The 23,294-nt window shown below is 46.4% G+C and overlaps 1 protein-coding gene across 1 annotated transcript in view; it reads right to left on the bottom strand.

The window, feature by feature from the left end:
• SPOCD1 (SPOC domain containing 1) overlaps positions 1-22,873 on the bottom strand; it is a 46,160-nt gene extending 23,287 nt beyond the window's left edge. Inside the window, 7 exon segments of the mRNA XM_041767511.1 lie at positions 2,842-3,252; positions 3,254-3,419; positions 3,421-3,503; positions 3,666-4,052; positions 4,054-4,234; positions 7,601-7,750; positions 22,752-22,873. Of these exon segments, the coding sequence (XP_041623445.1) occupies positions 2,842-3,252; positions 3,254-3,419; positions 3,421-3,503; positions 3,666-4,052; positions 4,054-4,234; positions 7,601-7,750; positions 22,752-22,873 (1,500 nt within the window).
• Positions 22,874-23,294: the final 421 nt, after the last annotated feature.

The raw sequence follows: 23,294 nt of genomic DNA, 5'->3' as shown, positions 1-23,294 counted from the left end.
CTCCAGGAGAAGGTGCTAGGGCCAGGGCTGGACATTATGCCCACGCTTGCCCATGCCACAGTCAGCCCTGGCCTCAACCACCGGCCGGTCCCTGTCACAGCCCTGGCTCAATTCTCCTGCAGCTGGCATCAGTTGCCATAGCAACAGGCTGTTTAGGAAGCTGTGCTGCTGAGTCAAGGATGGGGCCTGGAGGAGGGAGCAGCTGTGGGCTCCTTCTCGTCAAGGCAGGTTGGCACCTGGTGCCCCTACGAAGCTCCAACGAGCCCCTCAGACCAGTGCAAGCCCCAGAATCCCAATTCCAGGTATGTGGCCCAAATAAATCATGAGAAACGGGGAGAAACCAGATGCCCAGGGAGCTTCACCCCAGCATTACTCAGAACAGCACACAACTGTATATAGGTCAACAAGAGGTAACATTTCTGCATGTTCATCTTGTACAAGGCTCTGTGTTTAATGCCAAACACGTGTCCTCTCATTTGCTCCCCTCCACCACCCAATCAGGTAGGTACTTTTCACACCCTCATTTTGCAGATGAGGAAATTCACCTCAGAGAGGTGAAGCCACTTGCCTAGGTCAGACAGTGGCAAAGCCGGGACTGAGTGCCAGGCTGCCAGGCTCCAGGCTCCAGGCTTTGGACTCTTAACTACACGAAGGCGGTGGGAAATGAGAAGAGGAAGTCCCGGCCCATCCTCTGGTCCTAGCAGCGCCTGTGGCTGTGACAAATGTCTGCAGCCTGCTGCATACAGGGCACAGGAAAAGCACAGATTCAGCAGAACAATATTACCAAGTTGGAAAGATCTCCAAATACTATAATGCTTGAAAAATAAACAAAGCACCAATCCCAGAACAATGAAACATGGTATGAGCTTATTTATATATATGTACGAGATATAGAGGCAGATGTTCATAACAATGGCCATTAACAGTGATTATCTCCAGACGAAGGGCAATGGGGCCTGGAAGCATTTAAATGGACTTCCTCTTTCTGTGTTAACAAATTAATTGTGAAAAAAAAATTTTTTTTAAGTAAACTCTATGCCCAGTGTGGAGCTTGCACTCACGACCCCAAGATCACATGCCCAGGGTGCCTGGGTGGCTCAGTCAGTTAAGTGTCTGTATGACTCTTGATTTCGGCTCAGGGCATGATCTCAGGGTCATGAGACTGAAACCCATATCAGGCATGGAGCCTGTGTAGGATTCCCTCTCTCCTCTCTCCACCTCGCTCTGCCTCCCCTGCACTCTCTTCTCTCTCTACCAACTGAGCCAGCCAGGCACCTATTGTGAAAAATTTTTTAAATACCAAAAAAGTCAAGTTATACATTTGACTCACGTGATCCTATTTCTAGATGAAGAAAAGATATGCATGCACAGGGAAAAGATGACAGGCATCTGGGTGTTTTTTTTTTTTATTTCTTATTTTCTATGGTAAACACATACTAGAGTTTTTATTAAAAACCAATGTTTTTGATGAAAGATGTTTTGTTTACAAAAACAATGTAATAGCATTCTAATGCCATTATAATAGCAAAGAGTGGTATATCGCCCAGCAGCTCATTTGTTCCTATCCCTGTTCTATGAATTTGCTGTTTGGCCTTGAACTAGTCATTTCACCTCTCTGAGCCTCAGTGTCCACATCAGTAAAATGGTTATATAGCAACAAATCTACCTCACAGACCTGTTAGGAAGATAAAGTGCTCAGTGTAGTACCCAGCACATGGTAAGCAGGCTAGATACCATCACTACTGCGATGCCAACAGGGAAGCTGCAGAAGCAGGCACACAGTGGGCTCTCAGGATGGACCACCAGGGTTTATATACTGGCTCCATCATTTTCCAGATGTGTGACCTTGGGCCAGTTACCTTACTTCTCTGGGCTTCATGTGACTATTCAAACAGAAGTGCCCAGCACAGAATACATATTCATTGAATGTGATAAAAATTCCACTATGTGAGAAGACCTTCTGCCTTGTATATAAACACGTTGCTATCAGGGCACCTGGGAGCACAGTTGGTTAAGTGTCTGACTCTGTTCTGGCTCAGGTCATGATCTCAAGGTCCTGGGTTCGAGCCCCACTTCAGACTCTGTGCTCAGCACAGAACCTACTTGGGATTCTCTCTCTCCCTCTCTCTCTGCCCCTCCCCCTAATCATGTTCATGCTCTATCTCCCTAAAATAAATAAATAAAATGACGTAATTTAAAAAAAAAACATGTAAGCTGTTATTAATAAAATAACAATTTAATTAAAGAACAATGGAAAGAAAAGTAGTGAACTCAGGGAACATGGCTGGACATTGACTCTCTTTTGTGTGAGCCTGGAAGAGTTTATTAATGTCCTCGAGCCTCAGTTTCCCCACCTGGAAACATGGAGCTAATGCCCATCTTATAGGGCTTTTGCTAACACTAAAGGAAACACAAATTTAACATAAATTAAGTAATTTACTTTGTGCCTTATGTGGTGCAAGGCACGTTATTTTACACCACCATCCATTTAATCCTTAAAACAACTCCCATTAAATTGGAATTAGTATCTCCTTTCTATAGATGAGAAAACTTAGTTTAAAAAACATTTCAAGGTCACTCAGCTAGGAAGTGGACAGAGGCAAAATTTGAACCCAGGACTCACCAACTCCAAAAGATAATGAACCCTCACAAGATGTGAGCAAATGTAGTTCATGTTCTCTTTCCTGACACAGTGGGTCTCAGTTGACTCATGTGTGAAATGGGTGGGAAGGCTAATGTCCACTAAAAGCCTCTCTAGCTTACCTCTATTCAACTCCACCGCCAAGCATGGTGTTAAGATGGCCAAGCCCTTCCTATCCCAACTTCTCAGGCTCAACTTACCAGTTTGGGGAAGCTTCCTGCGCTGGATTCCTCTGGCTGGTCCTGGCTGGACTTGTCTGCCCTCCTGTCTGTGCCCCGGTGTTGGGCATGGAGCACTGGGCCTCGCCTCAGCCTCTTGGTACACTTGGATCTTCTATGCCCCATGGATGGGCCTGAGTGAGCCTTGCTGGTTGCAGGCTCCAGAGAGCTGGAGGCGATGTCAGTGGGAGCAGCAAGTCCTTGTCCCCGCCTCAGCTTGGACACTGGCTGAGCCGTGACCTCTAGCTCCTCCTGATTGTATGAGACAGCAGGGCCACCATCACAGCCAGCCCTGACTATGGACTCAGCTTGTTGCCACTCTGTGGAAGCCTTTCCAGACACTCCCAGGTACCGTACAGAGCTTTGTGAAGGATCCCAGGCAACTGGCCTGAGGGGACTCTCCTCCATCAAGCAGTAGGACCTCCATGGGGTCATGGGGGCTGCCTAGCTGGGCCCCATTCCCCACAATAGGCAAATATTCCAACTTCTCAGTCCCTGATACACATCCCACACAAGTTCCACCCAGATCTTCAGGCCCAGACCCAGTGTCTTTGGGAGAGAGGACTGCAAGGGTCTCCCAAGGACTCCAGGTCAGCACTTGGTGGGGGGCTTCCCTCACACTGGGGGTTGTCCCCACTAGGGCTCTAAGCAAACCACAAGAAGCCACCTCCCCCCCCCCCCCCGAGTGGGCCTCATACTTCCTGTTTTTCTTTCTTGCCCCCACAGGGGCTGGGCCTGATGAGGATGGTAGGCTCCTTTTTGGGGGGCTACTCTTTGCTGAGGGTGGGGTTTCTTTCACCACTCACACCATCTCTGGCCTCTCCTAGCCTGGAGCAGCTCATCTCCCCAACCCCTGCCAGCCTCTCCCTGCCAACCAGAGCTCTCTCTGGGAGATCCACAGACATGCTACAAGGGTTCCCAGGTCAACTTTCAGCTAAGATGTCATGCAGAGAAATCTGGAGCCTCTCGGAGGCCCAAGCTTCCCCCTGAGCAGGCACTGTGGGCAGCTGGAAGCAGAGCTGGGGGCCAGGCACCAAACCCTGGCTTTGTCCCATGGCTTACAGCTCCAGGACTATCCAGTGGGCCTCCGCCTCCAAGGTGGCCCCAGGAGCAGCCCCAGCCTGGGAGCTGACACCTCCATGGGTCTCTTCCCTCAGGACTGTCTTCCTGCTGCCAGCCCAAACTCAGGGCCCCAGAGCTCGCCCCCGGCAGGTGTGGTGTCAAGCCTGCTGCGGGGCTGGCTTCTTCCACATTCTCCTGGAAAGGCCCACAGCAGCGGCGACGGGGAATGAGAACTGGGCCTCCCGAAGGAGCCCGCCGCAGCCCCCTCCTGGGACATGTCTGCCCTCCTACAGGGGCCCAGAGCAGAAGCCTCCTCCATGAGGAGCCAGGGAGGAGAAGGCATCATGCAGCACCAGGCTGCCAGCGCATTCAGAACACTGGGCTGGGGGCACCTGGGGGGCACTCCCAGGGGCCACAGGGAGTCAGCACCCAGTCATGTGCGCACCCCAGGTTGGACCTGGGGCCCCAGGGGAGGCAGGGCAAACAGCCACCCTTAAGGCCTTCCCACCTCTGACGGTTCCACTTTTGCTTAAACGGGATGAAATAATAGCAGCTGCCATCTCTTAACTACCCACTGTGCATTATTATTTCATTTCATGGGGGCAGCCACAGGTGAGGAAACGGAGATACAGGGACACTTAGCGACTCACCGAAGGGCTCGCAGACGGGAGGCGAAGAGCAGGGGTCCTCCTTCCACCGAAAGCGCAGCTCCTAACCCCTGGGTGGGGAGCAGACAGTCAGGGGGGTGCCCGTCGCACCCGCCCCGCTCCGATGGACACCTCCACCAGGTATGACCCGGCGGCCCCCGGCGGCCCAGCCGTCCCGAGGCTCTCGCCTGCGCACCACGGGCTCCCCCTCCCAGGACGCCCCCCCGCCCCCCAGCTGGGCTGGAGCTGGGGGTCACGTGAGGGCGGGGCGGGGGCGGGGGGGAGCCCGGCGTGAGAAACGGGGGCGGGGCCTCCGAAGAGGCGCCGAGGACGGGCCCCCGGGCGTGCGGGCGTCCTGGCACCGGCAGAGGGCGCGCTCTCCCTCCCGAGGGCTTCCCGGCGGAGGTGCCAAATCCCCCGGGCTTCAGGGCAGGGGTAGGTGGGCCCCGACCCGAGGGCAGAAGCCTTGGGGGGCCGGGAATCTGTGTGACAGTTTACACTTGGTCCTCAGGCCGCGGGGAGTTACTGAAAGTGCCTGAACCCCGAGGAGAATCAGAATCACATTTTTGCCTAATTATTATTTTTTTAAGATTTTATTTATTCATGATAGACACACACACAGAGAGACAGAGACAGAGACACAGGCAGGGGGAGGAGCAGGCTCCATGCAGGGAGCCCGACGTGGGACTCGATCCCGGGTCTCCAGGATCACACCCTGGGCCGAAGGCAGGCGCTAAACCGCTGAGCCACCCAGGGATCCCCTTTGCCTAATTATTTATTACTTTAATTGTATCAGATATAAAAATATAACTCATACGGAGGAAAATGCCTACCCAAGCCCCACTGAAAGGTTAAAAAAAAAAGCTTAACCATCCTCTCAGTTCCTGACTCTGGGGAGCAACCTTTCTTTCACCGTGTTTGTTGTCGTTTTTAGTTTTCTTATTCCCGCTGCTTTCATAACTGTGAATAATCTCATACTCTACTACTAATTAATAATATTAATAACATTAGTAATATCCTCATATTCTATCACTTGACTTATTCATGGTAAGAGTCTCTATTGACTCCCTGCTGTGATGATTGCATTAACCACCTGTGCCCCCCTCTCCTCCTGCTTTTTCTTCTCTTTCATATTTATGTTGCTATTGTTTCTATTGATAACTATCACCACTTTGAATAATAGTCTTAAAATGTCCATTTCTTCCTGAGATTGCATCTCTTGACTCTCCTCTGTGTGAAATGAATAGTTTCCCATCCCGGCTGCTGCCCTTCCTCCAGCCACTCACCTTTTCGCTTTGTCAAGCTTTGTAGCTTGTACATCCAATCCTGTAGAGCTAATTCAGTTTGCCATACTTTGCCTGTAGATTGATTCTTAACATTAAAACCAGATGACATTTATGACATTACGGCTATGTAAATATTTTCACTGCGGAACTAGGAATCTGATAGACATCAGCGAGAGGGAAATGGAATTCACTGGCACTATGTGAGGCCAGGAGCAGCTTTCAGGTTGGGGGAATACTCTGCTGCAGTTAGAGGGAATGTGCTAGATCTATAGATCAATACGGCTGTATCTCAGAGACATAATGTTGAATTTCAAAATCAAGATAATCTCGGGGTGCTTGGCTGGCTCAGTCAGTGAAGCGTCCAACTCTTGCTTTCTGCTCAGATCATGATCTCAGGGTGGGGAGATGGGAGTTCCGCCTGGAGCCCCACCTTGGGTTCCACACTCAAAGGGGACTGTGCTGGAAATTCTGTCTCCCTCTCCCTCTGCCGCTCCCCCTGCTTGCACATGCTTGCTCGCTCGCTCTCGTTCTCAAATAAAGAAATCTTTAAAAATCAAGGTAATGTTTACAGTGCGGGAAACTGAGTGCCAGGTATATGGGAACTCTCTGTATTTATCTTCAATTTTTTTCTGTAAATGTAAAACTCATAGAAAAAAAAAGATATTGTGTGATCCATCTCGAAAGCTATCCATCTCAATCTGGCTGTCAGGTTCACAAATCAGGTTGGAGTTGAGACTGGGTGCCACTAATGACCTCCAATACTGCTCTAAAGAAATGATTTGCGGTGGTGGGGTGGGGATCTCTGGGTGATTCAGCAGTTTAGCGCCTGCCTTTGGCCCAGGGCGTGATCCTGGAGTCCTGGGATCGAGTCCCGCATCAGGCTCCTGGCATGGAGCCTGCTTCTCCCTCTGCCTGTGTCTCTGCCTCTCTCCCTCTCTCTCCCTCTATGTCTATCATGAATTAAATAAATAAATAAATAAATAAATAAATAAATAAATAAATAAAGATTTTTTTTTTAAGTGAAAAGACCTCCCACTATGGAATGTTCTGGTCACGATGGCAGAGACTTGATCATGTCTCCTGAGAACAGGTGAACTGTTATTCTGGTCCATTTCAATAATGGAAGTCTCCCACCATTGGCAAAGGAAGGGGATGTGGCGGTGTTATTAGCACCATATGGTACTGAGGATAAAAAGACAGTGGTTACTGGGGCATCTGGGTGGCTCAGTGGTTGAGCTTCTGCCTTTGGCTCAGGTCATGATCTAGGGTCCTGGGATCGAGTTCCACATCCAGGTCCCCATAGGGAACCTGCTTCTCCTCTGCCTATGTCTCTGCCTCTCTCTCTCTGTGTGTCTCATGAATAAATAGATAAATGATCTTAAAAAAAAAAAGACCATGATCACTAATACATGTAATGATACTTTGAGACTGATCTAAATGCTTTACCTATATTTATCTATTTTGATTTACCTATATCAATCTTTATATCAAGTCTATGAGGTAAATATTGTTATTATCCCTATTTTACAGATGAGGGTTAGGGTCAGGGTTAATATTTGTTGTGTGCTTGAAATCATGTAAAGTCTCAGTTTAATGGTATAAGCTTTTCCTGCCTCTTTATTACCTCAGCTTTTGAATCATGTTTTTCAAATCCACAATAATCTATAGTAACTTGAAACTGTAGAAACGGGGGTTCAGTGCAGAAAACAATGACCACCCCAGCAATACGAGGTGGTGGGTGTTTACCAGGTTTCTGGAAGGGCCACAAGAGTGCACTCTAGGCCGGGCTTGGGGACACCGCCACTAGAGCAGTCCACAAATATGGCATGCTGGTAGCGAGCCAAGATCGGGACACGGCACGGCCCTGGCTGCCACTGTGTCCCAACATTCACAAAACTGGAGGCCAGACACGGGCATAGAGAACCCCAATGGCTCTCCCACTGAGCTCGTAAGCAGCACCTGCCCAAGGGAGAGCACAATGGCCTCCGCCTCTCATCTACCTTCCAGATCTTGCACAGTCGCACCCGGGGCCAGAAATTAATCCACATTTGGAACACTAGCTGTAAGGGACTCTGGGAAATCGTTTTCAGCTTTCCATCCTCTGCAAGATAAGAAAGCACGCCTGTATGTGGGAACAGATGTGGAGTGAATCAGTCCACGTTATCCTCTATCGTGTTTTTAATTATTTTTTATCTACTCGATCTATCCATTTCTAGGAGAGGTGTTTTTAAATCTCATGATTTTAATGGACTTGTCAACTCCTTTTTTTTTTTTTTTTTAAGATTTTATTTATTTATTCATGAGAGACACACAGAGAGAGGCAGAGACACAGGCAGGGGGAGAAGCAGGCTCCACGCAGGCAGCCCCACATGGGACTCGATCCCAGGTCTCCAGGATCAGGCCCTGGGCTGAAGGCGGCGCTAAACTGCTGAGCCACCTGGGTTGCCCTTTTTTTTTTTTTTGTCAACTCCTTTACTTCGCTGAGTTTTTGCTTTTATATCTCAAACACCTTTTAAGGTGCATACACATTCATTTATTTTTACCTCTTTTGGGTAGATTACAACTTTCATTTGTGCCAAATATTCTCTTCCTTCCTATCGATGTTCTTTTTTTTTTTTTTTTTTTAAGATTTTGTTTATTTATTTGAGAGGGAGATCGAGAGCACGAGCTGGGAGGAGAGGTAGAGAGAGAGGGAGAAGCAGACTCCCCGCTGAACAGGAAGCCAGATGTGGGTCTCCATTCAGGAACCTGGGATGAGGACCTGAGCCAAAGGCAGATGCTTCACCAACTGGGCCACCCAGGCGCCCCCCTCCTTTTTTTTTTTTAAAGATTTTTACCATATATGTTCTTTTGCTTTAATTCACTTATTAGTTTATTCATTTATTATTAATAATAAACTATTACAGTAATTAGTTATTCATTTATTATTTGCTTAATTTATTAGTACCCTGCTTCCTTGTGATCAGAGTTTGCCTGGTATAATTTTTCTACCCCCACTTTTTTTTTAGATTTTAATTATTTATTCATGAGAGACACAGAGAGAGGCAGAGACATAGGCAGAGGGAGAAGCAGGCTCCATGTAGGGACCTCGATGCAGCAGTTGATCCCAAGACCTGGGGATCACGCCCTGAGCTGAAGGCAGATGCTCAACCGCTGAGCCACCCGGGCGTCCCTCTACCCTTTTATTTTTAACCTTTATGTGCAGTTCTGCTTTTCACCACACTTCTTGTACACGGCATATAGCTAGACTTTAGAATTCCCATCAGAGCATCTTTGTCTTTCATCGATGTGTTTAACCTAGTCATATGCCTGGGACTACTGATACACTTGGTCTTATTTCTACTCTGGCTGCATATCCTTTCTTATTACAAATTCCCCACTTCCTTTTGTGTTCCTTTTTGCCTTCTTTAGGATTTATCAAATCACACTTAGTCCCTTTATTTTCCTCCAAAGATTGGAAATTAGATTTTTCTGTTTCTAATCTTTAGTAGTTATCCTTAACCTTATAACGCGCGTGCTTTAATTTCTCCCAGTCGAGTGTACCCTCCCAAGACACCCCTGGATGTGGCGGCCCCTCGAAGTCCTGGTTGCAGCTGAAGTGACCACATTTCCCATGCTCCTGAGCTCCCAGCCACTTAGGCAATGGTCGGGTCCTCTAGGGCTCCTCATCCCCATCTTGCAGGGTTGTGGACAGACAGCCAGGAATGAACCGGAGCTGTGGCTACCCCAGGTGGGTATGCTTGTTTTATGAAAAGTGGACCTTTTCCAAGGCTGCCAGGGACTGCTGATGGACATACATCATATTGACATGACTTATCACTGTTGATGTTGACCTTGATCATGTTTGAGGAAACTCTGTTCCCCAACAGTTCTCTTAGGAAGGAAGTCACTGTGTGCAGCCCACACATAAGCAGTGGGGAACTATGAGCCACCTCCTGGAGGGTGGAATATCTACATAAATTATTTGGAATTCCATATGGGAGATCTGTCTTTTTTCAATCACTTATTTATACCATTTATCCAATCATTTATTGATATCAGTATGGACTCATGGATATTTATTTCATACTTCGGGTTGTGACCCAACACTGCCTTATTTATTTTGTTGCTCAAACTATTCCAGCTTGGGCCACTGGGAGCTCTTCTAGCGGACTCCTGTGTCTCTTTACATTTTCACATGTCCCCATTATTGGTGGTGGCAGTGGTGGTGGTGGTATATTTCCCCCTCCTTAGAGACTTTGATCTTGCTGATGTCAGATGTCAGATGCAGCTGACTCAGACCGACCCCCTCCTTCACCCACCTCTGCAACTTGCTACTGGGCCTCCGAACCCTGAGCCTTGGCCACACCTCTGATCAGGGGAGACCTCAGAGCTGCTGGACTCACAGAACTTGAGACCCTGCCCTTCCATCCCACCCCTAGCCACTGCCTTGCAGACACAATGCCCTCTCCCCTGACTGAGGCTTTCTACTGGTTTCAGCCCAGAAGCACTTTGTAACCTTAGTAACATAACTGCTATCCTCAGTGTGAGAATAAACTGATTTAAAGGGAAAAAATTTTTTTCATCTCTGTTATCTTTGAAAACTACCTTATTGTCTCCATTCCTGAGACCTCAGATAAATGTCCTTTTGCCAGAGACTGTTTATTACTCTGCACCCTCCTATCTGGCCAGCATGGCACCAAGGTCTCCGGAGATTCCCGTTCTGGTGGCCCTGGGTGGTCACTTGACCTCACAAAGCCTCTGTTTCCTCCTCTGTAAAGGAGGAATAACAAAAGCGTTCACAGAGCCACCACGGTTGGAGCACCTGCCCTGTATATTAGGTGATCGCTTATGAAAAGGGCCTAATATGAGGCCAGCCACACATAGCAGGTGTTCAACAAATGGAAGCTGTTATCACTGTTAGTAGTGGGGATAGCCATTTGTCTCCCTCTCCCCGGCCTCTTTCTCAAATCCACCGCTTGCTCTGAAGCTCAGACATGACAATGCCACTCTTCCACCCCTAGTCCTTCCAGAATCCAGAATACGGAGACTCCCTGCTGGGATTGAAGAGCTTTTGGGATCTTGCCCAGCTCCTGACCTTATTATCTTCCTTCTCTGCCCAAATCCTACCAGACTATTCACTATGCACGGAACCAGCCTCACTTCATATCTCCTTGCCTTTGCCTATGCTCTTCTTTCTGCCCACAGTGCTCTTCCAGCCTTTCTCCATCTGGGGACTCCCAGGCCTGGGTTTCTCTTCTCAGTGACAGAAACCAACCAAGCAGCACAAGCAGCTGGAGCTTTTGGCTCCTTCTGGCCTCACAGCACCTCCTAGTATCCTGGTTGCTGCAGCCAGCCTGCCCTGCCCCACCCCCTCACCCTCTCACCAGCCAGGCTGCCCCACAGCCAGGGGCCTGTTCTATTGGACAAAAGGGTAAGGAGGAAAGTGCATGGACTCAGGGTCCCACAGACTTGGGTGTGACCTGCCTTTGGATCCTGGCTCTGCAGTTTATCAGCTGTGTGGTCTCAAGCAAATCCCCTAACATCTTTGAGCCTCATTTTCCTTATTTATAAAATGATAATAATAGTAGTTGTTTCATAGGAATGTTGTAAAGATTTAGGCCGATAATCCATGTTAAGCACTTTGCATAATGCCCAGCACACAGAAAGCGCTTAATAAACAGTCCCATTCTCTCTTCTTATTAATACCAGGCAGCCAGGAGTTTGCCTGCTCTGCCAGGCTCCACTTATTGATGGATTCAAGGCTAAAAATAGAGCTGCAGCTTTGGGGAGTAGATCCTTCCAGAGCCAGGAATTGATGCCCTTGCTACTGTGGATGGGGAAGGAGCCTGCTTCTCCCTCCAGGGGTTCTCAGAGGAACACGAGTCTTGATGCCCGTCTCCCATTGATTCCAGGGCAGGCATGCAGGGGCCAGACCAGCCCAGGCCAATGAGCTCTCCTAGCAGGGGGTTCTGTGATCCCTCTAGCCGGCTTCTAAATCCAGCCCTGCCATCCACTAGCTCTGTAACCTTGAGCAAGCAAGGTTATTCCCTCTCTGAGGGTCACGATTACTCTCTAGCCTGGGGAATTGACAATGGCAATAACCTAGCTTGTGATAACAAACACCTTGCAGGCACAGAGGCCTAAGGCCAAGGATAAGCTCTGGGACTCTGGGTCATGATGTCCCTCTCCAAGGCTCAGTTTTCATATCTCTGAAAAAGGCACAGTAGCCCTCATCTTTGAAGGCTGTTCCGAGTAGGTCATGGACAGCAGTTGCTGACAGCAGTAACATCTGATGGGAACCTGAGTTATCCAGTGGCCCGTCATCTCCTGTCAGAGGGTATGGAGAGCAAAGACGGAACTTTATTTGAGCTGTTTGTAGCTATTGATCTGCCAGCCTTGGAAAATGCAAAGAAATGCATCCAACAGAAAAACACCTCTCTCTCGCCTTGCACCGCTAACAGGCTGGCCCTGCTGGTAGATAAGCCATTTCTGTGCAATTGACTTCCCCCTGCCACCAGTTCAGTGCTCTTGGCGAGTTATTTTGTCTCCCTGGACAAGATCTGATTTAATTAAGGCAGAATCTGAATTGGTGGCAGTAGCCCCCATTTCCCCCTTGTGCAGTTAGTCTTAACAGTGACGTCAAAGGGCATAAATCTGGCTTCTAGGGGCATCGAGCCAGGCTCCTTCACATAGATAATGCGGGGTCGGGATGGCTCACAACCCCAAGGCCACACACCCTAGATTATTTCTCTCCTTCTCTTCCTGGGACAAGTCCATTTGGGCTCTAGCCCCTTACTTATTTCTGAGTATAAGATGGATATATAATTGTATAACAATACTATTAACAAGAATATACAATCTGGGGTGCCTGGCTGGCTCGGTTGGTAGAGCATGCAACTCTTGATCTCAGGGTTGTGAGTTCGATCCTCATGTTGGGTGTAGAGACTGCTTAAAAATAAAATCTTTAAAAAAATAGGAAACAAAATTTTAAAAATACACAGTCCCATCCCAATACACATCACCTTGCAGTCCTCAAGGAAGAAGACACAAGGAGGGGAGGCAGTCATGTTGTTCTGCCCAGGCTGAGCATGGATGATCATGTGAGGGTGCCAGCAAACCCTTTCGGCCTGATCCCACCAGCCGGGGTATCACCCCAGCGGTACCTAGGATAGGAGATCAGGGTCTGGATTCTTCCTTTCCCAGGTTTGGTCCCAGAACTACCACTGGGGACAATCTCTTAGCCTCTCAGTTATCTATTCCGGCCAGTTTAATTAGAAAGGGAATTTACAAAAAAAAAAAAAAAGAAAGAAAAGAAAGGGAATTTACTTAGGGATGTTAGGCTTATTGGATGATAGAGAAACAGGCTCTAGATGCAGATTCGCAGGGGCATCTCCAAGAAGCACACTATAAAATTGGACCGACGAGGGAGCTGCTGCCACTGTCACTGACTCCAGAACCATACTGCGTTGGCCGCCACCCAGGCCAGCAAAAGGTGTGCCCCACATGCATCTGATCCCACACAGAGCTCACCGCCTTCTTGGTATCTCCGATGGGTGAGTGGGATTGAAGGAAAGTGGGTCACATGCCTGCACCCTTGCTTCAAAGAAGGCAGGCTTCTGCTTTGGGAAGAAGGAACTTGAGATATAAGGAATAATCAAAATGTAGAAAAGGAATTTTTAAGAACATTGGGCAAGAGCAAACATTCAGTACATTTTCTTTCTTGTCTATTTCCCCCACCTTGAATATAAACTCCATGGGGCAGGTGTCTTGAGTGTCTTGTTTACCTCTGTGTCCCCAGCACCTGACATGGAGCCTGTGGGGAATAAACAGACAGTTTATTACAGACAGTAAAATGTGGGTTAGGAAAGAACCACCTGTACTTTGAGGCTGGCTATTGGCCAAATTACAGTCTCTCAGGGGACTCCATGCCTGGGGCAAATCTGCTTCTCCTTATATCACACAATACATTTGATTCAACAGACCACAATTGGGTGGTGTTCATTCCTCCACAATCCTTTGCCTGATGGTGCAATTGTCTGCATCCTTTATTTCTCAGTGCTGACTCATCTCCTCCAGGAGGCTTTCCTTGATGGGCAACTCTATCACTATCACTGCTGCCATCACCACCCTGCCCCTGGGAGTTGGTTTGGTAGGATGGTTAATAACACAAGCTCCACAGTCTTAACTGGTTGATTTCAAATACTGACTTCAGCTCTTAGTAATAGTGGGAGCCTGGATAAGTCACGTTAGCAGTCTGAAGATCATTCTCCCTAACTGTAATGATTTTGAAGATCCTCCTCCTCCTGTAAGTCACAGAGCTGTTGTGAGGTTTAAATGAGATATTGTATCAAGTTCTTAGAAAGGGGCTGGATGCAGAGAGGTAGCTCAATTGGCCTGTTGCTGCAGCTGCCATTGCAATCCTCACAGTTCTAGCCCTTACTGGGACAACACTGTGATTGTTTTCATGTCTGCATCCCCAACTTAACTGGAAATCAGGAACTGGGGTGTCCTTTACTCCCCCACTCCATACCTCTGCATGCACCTGTCATATGTACCAGGTCCTCACATGGTATTTGTTGGATAAACAATGTACTAAGTCAAAGAAATCACAAATGCAAAGACTAATAGGTAAAACACCAAAAGTTTGTGTGTTAGAAAAGTAAGTAAAATGTAAATGTCACCTGGGAATGGGGAAAATGGCAAGTAGTTAATGTCTATATTATGTAAGGATTTCATACCCACCAATGAAAAATAGGTTGCTAAGAGATATCTGTCTGGACAAAGGTCACGAGCAAGCAATTCAAGTGAGGAAATAGAAGTAGTAAGTAAATATGGAAGAACATTCCACTTGCGGTAGGAAATAAAAATGAGGTACAAATGAAAGCAACAATAACATAGAATATATAATTCAATAGGAAATTATTTGTAACACTACAAAATGTCCAGTAGCAGAAGAATGGTCACCTAAATAATGACACGTTGATTCAATGGCATGGTGTGTCACTATCAAATACTTACAAAAGTGTGGAAACTAATGCTTATAATATAGTTAGGTTTACAAGCAGACTGAAAAATTGGATTTGAAGCATGATCACAAGTATGCAAAAAATTCATCTTGATTTGATGAAAGCCTGGCAGAAAATACAAGAAAATGAAAGTAGTCGCCTTGATAATGAAGAGGAACTTCACAAAATTCCCACTATACACCACACACTATGCCAAGGGCTTATTTCTACTAAACAAGAGTACAGAGAAGAGATAGAAGAGCTCACAGAAATAAAAGCAAAATCACCAAAGGAAGTAAAACAAGCTGTCAGGATTCAGGAAAATTACAATAACACAGAAATAAAAGTTAACGTGGATGTAGCGCCAAAGAGCACAGACTCTGCTGAAACACTACAGGGGACAGAGGATAGAAATGAGAACGTGAGAGAAATAGAATGAAAAGATTTTCTTAAGTTTAAATGATGAGAGAAAATGACAGAGACCATATACACGTAACAGAAAAAGTAAACCAAAAAATGGCATCAAACAAATATTTCAAGATATAATTCAAGAAAATGTCTTGAAAAAATGGAGACATTGAAAAGGTAATGAGACTCAGGAAAACTGATCCATAATGATCAATATCAAATATGTCCTAGTAAAGGTATTAGATTTCAAAGTTATAAAAAAAAAAATCCTTTGGGCAGCTTAACCAAAGCAAACTAGTCACTTACAAGGGGGTGGATACCAGGCTGGCCTCTGACTTCTTCATGGCAGCATCCAGCATTCAAACTCAATAGAGCACCACCTACAAAGTCAGCAAGGAAAGAAAGTGTGACTCAAGTATTTTATTTTGAGCCAAACTGCTGATCAAGTATAAAGGCAGAAGACAACATTTTTGAACATGTGTGGGAGTTTGGAGGCTGAAGCAAAAGCACAGTCTGGATTTGTTGGAAGAACAGGACTTCCTTCCTTTCGGTAACCTAAAGTCTTAGTCAGGAGTTCATATGTGTTTATTCAACAGACACATACATAAAGACCCCTAGTATGTGTTGGGACCTGTGTCCCCAGACTATAAATGAATCTTATGCCGAGTGCTGGAGTGAGTGGAAGGCAAGTTTCCTTAATGAGGTAAGTTGGCTTTTCAAAGATAAGTGGGAGTAAGTACGTGAAGGGAAGGGTATTCCAGACAAGGAGAAAAGCAGGCAGGCAAGAACGCAAAGGACAGATATTCTAAGATAGAATTTAAGATCTCATGAAGGGTGTGTTCTGGAATGTCCAGACATCTGGAATGGGATGAGTGGGTAAATCCTAAAGACTCAGAATTGGGAAAGGGTAAGAGGCCTTGAATGCTAGGCTTTTAAAAGGCTTAAACTTCATTGCACTGGGACTGTGGAATCTTGGAATGGTTGAAGCATGAAAACCACTGTTTAGTTGCAAGAAGGAAAAGATCAGAGGTTCTGTGAGGATTCAGATTTCACTATTCCCACAGCTGCTTAAGCTAGCGTTCATACTTGTTGATGCATATGCGAACCATTCCCTTTAAAGTCAGGAACAAAGCAAGGTTGCCCACTAATACTGCTTTTGTTCAGTGTTGCACTGGTAGTTCTGGCCAGCGCAGAAAAACATGAAAAAGAAATTAAAAGCTTAAGGATTACTCTCACCATCTAAACATTGTTCATTGCTGAGTTAAGAAGTGGGCTTGTATATTTCCTTCCTTCTACATCTTTATGTTTTTCCTAGAGGTTGGTTTTTTGTTTTTTTTTTGTTTTTTTGTGTTTTTTTTTGTTTTTAAGTAAGTTTCACATCCAGTATAGATCCCAACTGGGGCCTGAACTCACCACCCTGAGATCAAGACCTCAGCTGAAATCAAAGTCAGACACTTAACAAACTGAGCCACCCATGTGACCTTTTCCTGGAGTTTTTAATTGTCTCCCCTTTATTCTTGCACTATTTGCCTTTATTATTGAGGACAGAATCTTCCCAACAACTTAGTGAGGTAAATTTTCTCATCCCCATTTTATGGATGGAGAAGGAGGCTGTGAGGATTGACAAAGACCACAGCCAATACATGGTGGAGTTAGGACTCTTATTGGTCTTGGTGAGATGACCCAGTCAAACCTAGGCTGGCCCTACATGAAGAGACAAAGTACATGTCGGGGAGATGGTGGTATAGTGAGGGTATGTCTCAGTTATTTGAACCTCACAAAGTTCAGAAAGAGGAAGGTAGTGTAGAAAAATCCCAAAGGGCATCTAATTATTGAAAAGTTTATGAAATGAGGCATGGAGGACTAGCCAAATTGGCCAATACTCAGCTCCCCAGGGGGGCTAAGCAACCCGTCCCCAGTGTCAGGACTTTTGCACATTCCATCCAACATCCAAGCATGTTCCAGACACACTTCTTGTGTCTGGATCCTCCTCATCCTTCAGGTCACCACATTCTTTCCCCTCCTCAGAAAGTACCCCCTCCCATACCAGTTATTCTTCATCTACTCTTCATCTCCACTTCCCTAGATTGCTCACAGTTTTGTTACCAAGTCAGTCTCCTTCTTCTTCCCTGAGTGAGGATGCTTCTTGGAGGCTTCCTAAGACCTGGGGTTTCCATCCCACCAGATCATCAGATTGAACCATTCCTGTAGAGGTCATAGCCTAGGTGCTAGTGGACACCATCCCCAGCACCTGTAGAATTAAGAGAGATAAAGTACTTGGAATAATCTGTGTTATTTTATATCTGGAAGCAGAGGACTTCTTTTTGAGCTCAATTGACAACCCCTTAGGGGTTCCCTCATCTCCTTCTCCCTAAGCCCCCACATCTAATCATCTATCTATTCAATGAATTCCTTGAATACCTCTCATGTTGCCAGGCCTGTGCCAAGCACTGTGTATACACACTGGGGCAGGTCACTCACTACACAAGGGCACTCAGTTGAGAGATAAGTGGGAGCCAAGATCCAGCCAACAGGCCAATCATCAGACTGGATTCACAAAGCTGTGTCTGCTCAGAAGGGTGCCTTTTCCTAATTCCTTCAAAAGCACTGGATGGGCTAGAAGTAGCCCTGCACATTGATGAATTGGTACCTGCCCATGTAGAGTTACAGGTGTGTGTGGGGGGGACAGACAAATGATCCAACAACTAAATATGTAATTAGAATTACATTATACTCTTATTTTGCTGGTGAGGACACTTAGTTTCTGAGCAGCAAAATCAGTGGCCCAAAGCCACTGATCTAGTAATGACAGAGCCAGGGTTCAAACTCAGGTCTCTTGGCTCCAAAGCCACAATCTGCTCTGCAGAATGAAAGAGGCATTTGGGGCACATCAGTATTCAAGGTGAGCATAGGTCCCAACCTTCATCATCTCAGTTTCTCCCTCTTCCTGACCACACAGGTGATAAACTTGGCTTTCTCTGATCCTGAAGGTCCTTCCTCTTGACCTTGCCAGCCTCTGCGGCTCAGTTCGCTTGGATACACCTGCTGCCTATTGCAGAGGCTTTAAATGAAATGACAGTTTTTACTTCCTGACTCATGTGTCTTTTGGATCGAGTCATTCATCCCAGGGGCTGGGCTGAGGACAGACCTGAGTGACAGCCCCTGTGCTATACTCATGATTCCATTCATAGTGGCGACTAAAGCCATCATATATCTAGGAATAAGCTGATATGAATAAAATTATAAAACTTTACTGAAGGATATTTTAAAAATGATCTGAATAAATGGAAAGACACACCATGTTCCTGGGTGGAAAAGCTCAGTATTATAAAGATGTCAGTTCTCCCCAAAATAATCTATAAATTTAATGTAATTTCAATCAAAATATCAAAGGTACTTTTTATGGAATTTGACAACCTGATTCTCAAGTCTAACAGGAAGAAAAAATACACAAGATTAGAAGATCCAAAAAAATTTTTTTTAGAATTTTTTATTGTAGTATAATATACATAAAATTGCCATTTTAACCATTTTTACGTATAAAGTTCAGTGGCATTACATACACTCACACTGTTGTGCAACCATCACCACCATCCATCTCCAGAACTCTTTCATCTTCCCAAACTGAAACTCTGTCCCCATTAAGCAGTAACTCCCATTTCCCTCTTTCTCCACAAGAAAACATCATTTTAATGAATAAAAATGAGCCAGAAATAAAAATACTTATAAAACAAGAGAATTTCTTTCTTTTCTTTCTTTTCTTTCTTTCTTTTCTCTCTTCTTCTTTTTTTCTTTCCTTCCTTCCCCCTTTCTTTCTTTTCTTCATCCTATCTTTTTTTTTAAGGAGATGGGAATTTATTGACTACACCACAAGGGATCGGCAGGCAGGATAGCAGAAGAGAGACTGTCTGCCTATCTGTTTATCTGTCTTAAGGGTAGCATTTCAAACCCACAAGGAAAATATAGACTATGTGATCAATGGCATTTGGACAAATGGCTCTCTGATTTGAAAGATAAAAAATCTGAACTCTGCCTTACACACACACAAAGTTCTTTAAAGTTGATTTAAAGAACTGAATATGAAAAAACCCCACGAAAGCTTTAGAAGAAAAGTAGGAAAGGTGGATAGATTTGACTACATCTTCAGAATGACAGAGACCACAAGAGCCAAGCTGAAAGACAAGTAACAGACTGGGGAAAACAAGCCTGCCGTGAACATGCAGTAATGCCGCAAGTACATATCTCAAAAATAACAATTTTGCTCTTAGTTTTTCCACTTCCTCACGTCAATCAGAGGTTCCACTTTACCTCCAGGAGAATTAGTGCTTTTATATCGGGAATATAAAGAGAGAGAAAGAGCCAACGTTCAGATGGCATTGTTTTTTAACTTTCCAGATCATCTGCTGAAGCCCACATAAGAAACCACATTTTTGAAAGGCAGAGCCTTTGATCTGCAAGAAGCTGCTTTTGCTGAAGAAAAATGCTCTTGAAAATCAAAAGGGTAGATCCTGAAGGAAGCTGGAGATAGAGTTTATAAATTAACTATAGATTGCAAAGAGGACAGAGAAGACCCAGACCAGGTGCTACCTAGAGCGATCAATGGAGAGATGGGGCGGAGAGGGAGAAAGAGAGTCGGATCAGACATGACCTTGGAAGAGGTCAAGGGGGACTAGGATGAGGGTACCCGGCCTCCAGGGCCACAAAGGAGTCAGTGCCCAGAGATGGCCACACCCTCTAACCTCACTGCCTGGGAGCTTTGTGGGGGCTGCGCCTTTACCGGCAGATCTTCTATGGCCACTTATGTAGGTGCTCCAGGCCACTTAGGCCACTCAGCTATTCACTCTCCAGCCAGGGCCTTCACTGACAGTTGTCTGGAGTGCTCAAAAGAAGTGATGCTCACCCCTGTCCTGGGATTTTGCTGAGGAGCTCTGTCCACACTTAGTTCTACCAATGCCTCCCCTATTTAAGTGACTTAAGACTTTTACTCCTCCTCCTAAACCAGTGGGTGAGATCTCTGACATCCATAGATTAGGTGGTACTATGGAAGTGAAGACCCCTGGAAACATGTACTTGGCTAGAACTAGATAATGGTAAAATCTACTTTGGGCTAAATAGATCCACAGCATACAGGGAACTCATAAATCAATAAAAAATAGATGAATAATCCAATAGAAAAATGAGAAAAGGATATGAAAAATAAAATTCCAGGAAGAAATATAAACTTGTAATAAGTGTATGAAAAGATGCTCAATGTGAGTTCTTTTTTTTTTTAATTTTTTTTTATTTATTTATGATAGTCACACAGAGAGAGAGAGAGAGGCAGAGACACAGGCAGAGGGAGAAGCAGGCTCCATGCACCGGGAGCCCGATGTGGGATTCGATCCCGGGTCTCCAGGATCGTGCCCTGGGCCAAAGACAGGCGCTAAACTGCTGCGCCACCCAGGGATCCCCTCAATGTGAGTTCTAATAAGGAAAATGCAGATTAAAACAATACGATGCAGGTTGCTTATCAAATGGGCAAAAATTAGGCAAATAAGGGGAGAAAGCATTGTCAGGTGCCACTGGTAGTAGTACTCATTGGTGAAACCTTAGTATAGAGCGAGTTGCCAATGCCATAGAAATTTCATTTATTTTTTTTTAAAGATTTTATCCATTTATTCATGATAGACACACACACACACACAGAGGCAGAGACACAGGCAGAGAGAGAAGCAGGCTCCGTGCAGGGAGCCTGACGTGGGACTCGATTCCTGGTCTCCAGGATCGCGCCCTGGGCCAAAGGCAGGCGCTAAACCGCTGCACCATCCAGGGATCCCTGCCATAGAAAATTTAAATGTACACACCTTTGAACCCAGCAATTCCACTTCAACCAAAACGTCCCTCCAGGCGATGGCTGAGAAAATCACAGGTAAAGGTGTTTGCCCAACATGAGTGCAATAGAGTTGTTTCCCAATAATGTTAGAGTGAAAAATTGGGTAACAGATTGGGAGTGCAGTTGGGAGGTGCTGCCATTTAGGGAGGGTGGACATGATAGCCTTGACTGACAAAGTGATCCTTCAAATTTGGGGGTGAGAAGTGATCCATGCAGACTTGGGAGAAGACATTCCAGGCATAGGAATAGCCAGTGTGAAGGCCCTGAGGCCTCAGCATCTTCAGGAAAGGTAAGCTCCCATTGTAACGAGAGCAGAGTGATGGGCAGAGGAAAGAAGTATCTGGAAGGAGGGTGCACCACTGGGCACCTGTGGGAGGCGGGGTAGGTAGGCAGGTCACGTAGGGCCTTGTAGGCCACTGCAAAGGTGCTTTGATATTTGCTTTGACATTGGAAGCCAGCAGAAGGATTTATTATTAAAATTAAAAAGCAGAATATAAGATCAAAGTATAGGATGATATGTTTAGAAATTCATTTTGAGAAGACTGAAAGGAAATAACCAAAATTGACCACAGCTGCTGAGTTAGAGTGACAGGATTATTCTTTTTTTTTCCCTCTTTCCAACTTTTAATGTCTCTTTATAGCGTGTTTGTGATTAAAACCTTTTTATAAGAGTCGGTTTTTAAAACTGGCTATTGAGGTGGAAAAAAGGCTGGAGGAGGAAGGACACAAAGAGCGATGGAGGGTTCGAGGCAGACTGAAGGCCAAAGTGGGGGCTGACATGAAGGGGAGGCACACTGAGGGGGGAAGAGAGAGGGCTGGGAATGATGAGTGGAGAGAGGAGAGATGGCCACCAGGATGGGGCAGGAGTGGGGGCAGAGGCCAGTCCTACTGTGGCCCTGCCAGGGCCCCCCAGAGGAACCCAGGCAGCCAAGCTGCATTCCAGCATCTCAGGAGGCCCAGCAGCTGCCTGGATGATCCTAAGCAGGGAAGCAACATGAAGGAACTCCAGTGCTCACAGAGCCCCTATCTGTGAGCTATCTATGAGCAGGAACCGGCATGGCTCCACACAAGCACTCTGAGAAGCACCTGGTCCTTCTGAGAACAAGGCAGGGGCTATACAGCACTTTCACCACAACACACACACAGCACGGATGGCCCTGCACTTCCACTACAACTGCACAGCAGAAATTCTGGTTCCCAGTGAGAGCCAGGGGTATGTGCTGGAGGCAACCAGTAGGGCAGCAGCAGGATTCTTTTTGGAACCTCTTTTGGAATCCGCCAAAATGCATACAGAGCCTGGTGGTGCCCCTTCCACATCCCCTTGGCCCCTGACTCAACTGGAAGCAGCTGGGAAGATAGTTTTGCGTGCCTTCCCTCCCCCACATCAACAGAGCCTACGTTCTTGTTCTTCTGTCTCAGGGCTCTCAGTTTCATTGGGGAAGGCCTCACAGCCCTCCAGCTGGGAACAATTTAGAAATGCGGGAAGCTGAGGCCCCCAAGGGGCAACCCTTAACAAAGGGAGCCTGGAATCTTGGATAAACACCTCAGCTTTCAGTCCTCAAGTGGAACAAGTCCGAGGCTCTTCCTGGTGGGTCCTCAGAGGGACCCTGGCCAGATTGAGCCCAGTTGCCCACAGCTGTAACCAACTCCGAGAACATCCTCGTTAAAGAAATCGTTCCTCCTGTAGAAGGCTCCCCCATTCTGGATTTGTCTACTCACTTCCTCATAGTACTGTTTACCTCGTTCCTCCATCCCCGTATCTCCTAGAACTAGAAGCCAGCCCAAAGGTCAGCTCTCCTGACATGACACCACAGCAGGTGGCATTGGTGCTTCATCTAATCCTCTGGGCCAGTCCTGGAAACCACTTACCCACCTGCCAGACCAATGCCCTTTCAAGTCTCCCACCCTGAGAGTATTTTCTGGTCTGGAGAGCAGCAGGGGAGCTAAGGCCCCAGTAACAGCCTTGACTAGTGCAGGGTGGGAGCTGGTGGCTCAAGACCCCAGCCTCCTGGCCTCTCCAAGAAAGTTCCTGACACTTTGCAGTCTTTCAGAGGATGATGCACAGGAACTGGACCCCAAGTGGCCCAGTGGTGGCTCATTCCTTACTTCACTTTGTTTTGGTTTTCTTCTTCCCCTGCCTCATTTCTCCAATCCCTTAAAGGTACTTTTTGGG

The sequence above is a fragment of the Vulpes lagopus genome, chromosome 8 (assembly GCF_018345385.1).
Source record: "Vulpes lagopus strain Blue_001 chromosome 8, ASM1834538v1, whole genome shotgun sequence".
Taxonomy (NCBI): Eukaryota; Metazoa; Chordata; class Mammalia; order Carnivora; family Canidae; genus Vulpes; species Vulpes lagopus.
Note: the sequence above shows the minus strand (reverse complement) of the source record. Positions and strands in the feature narration are given on the sequence as shown.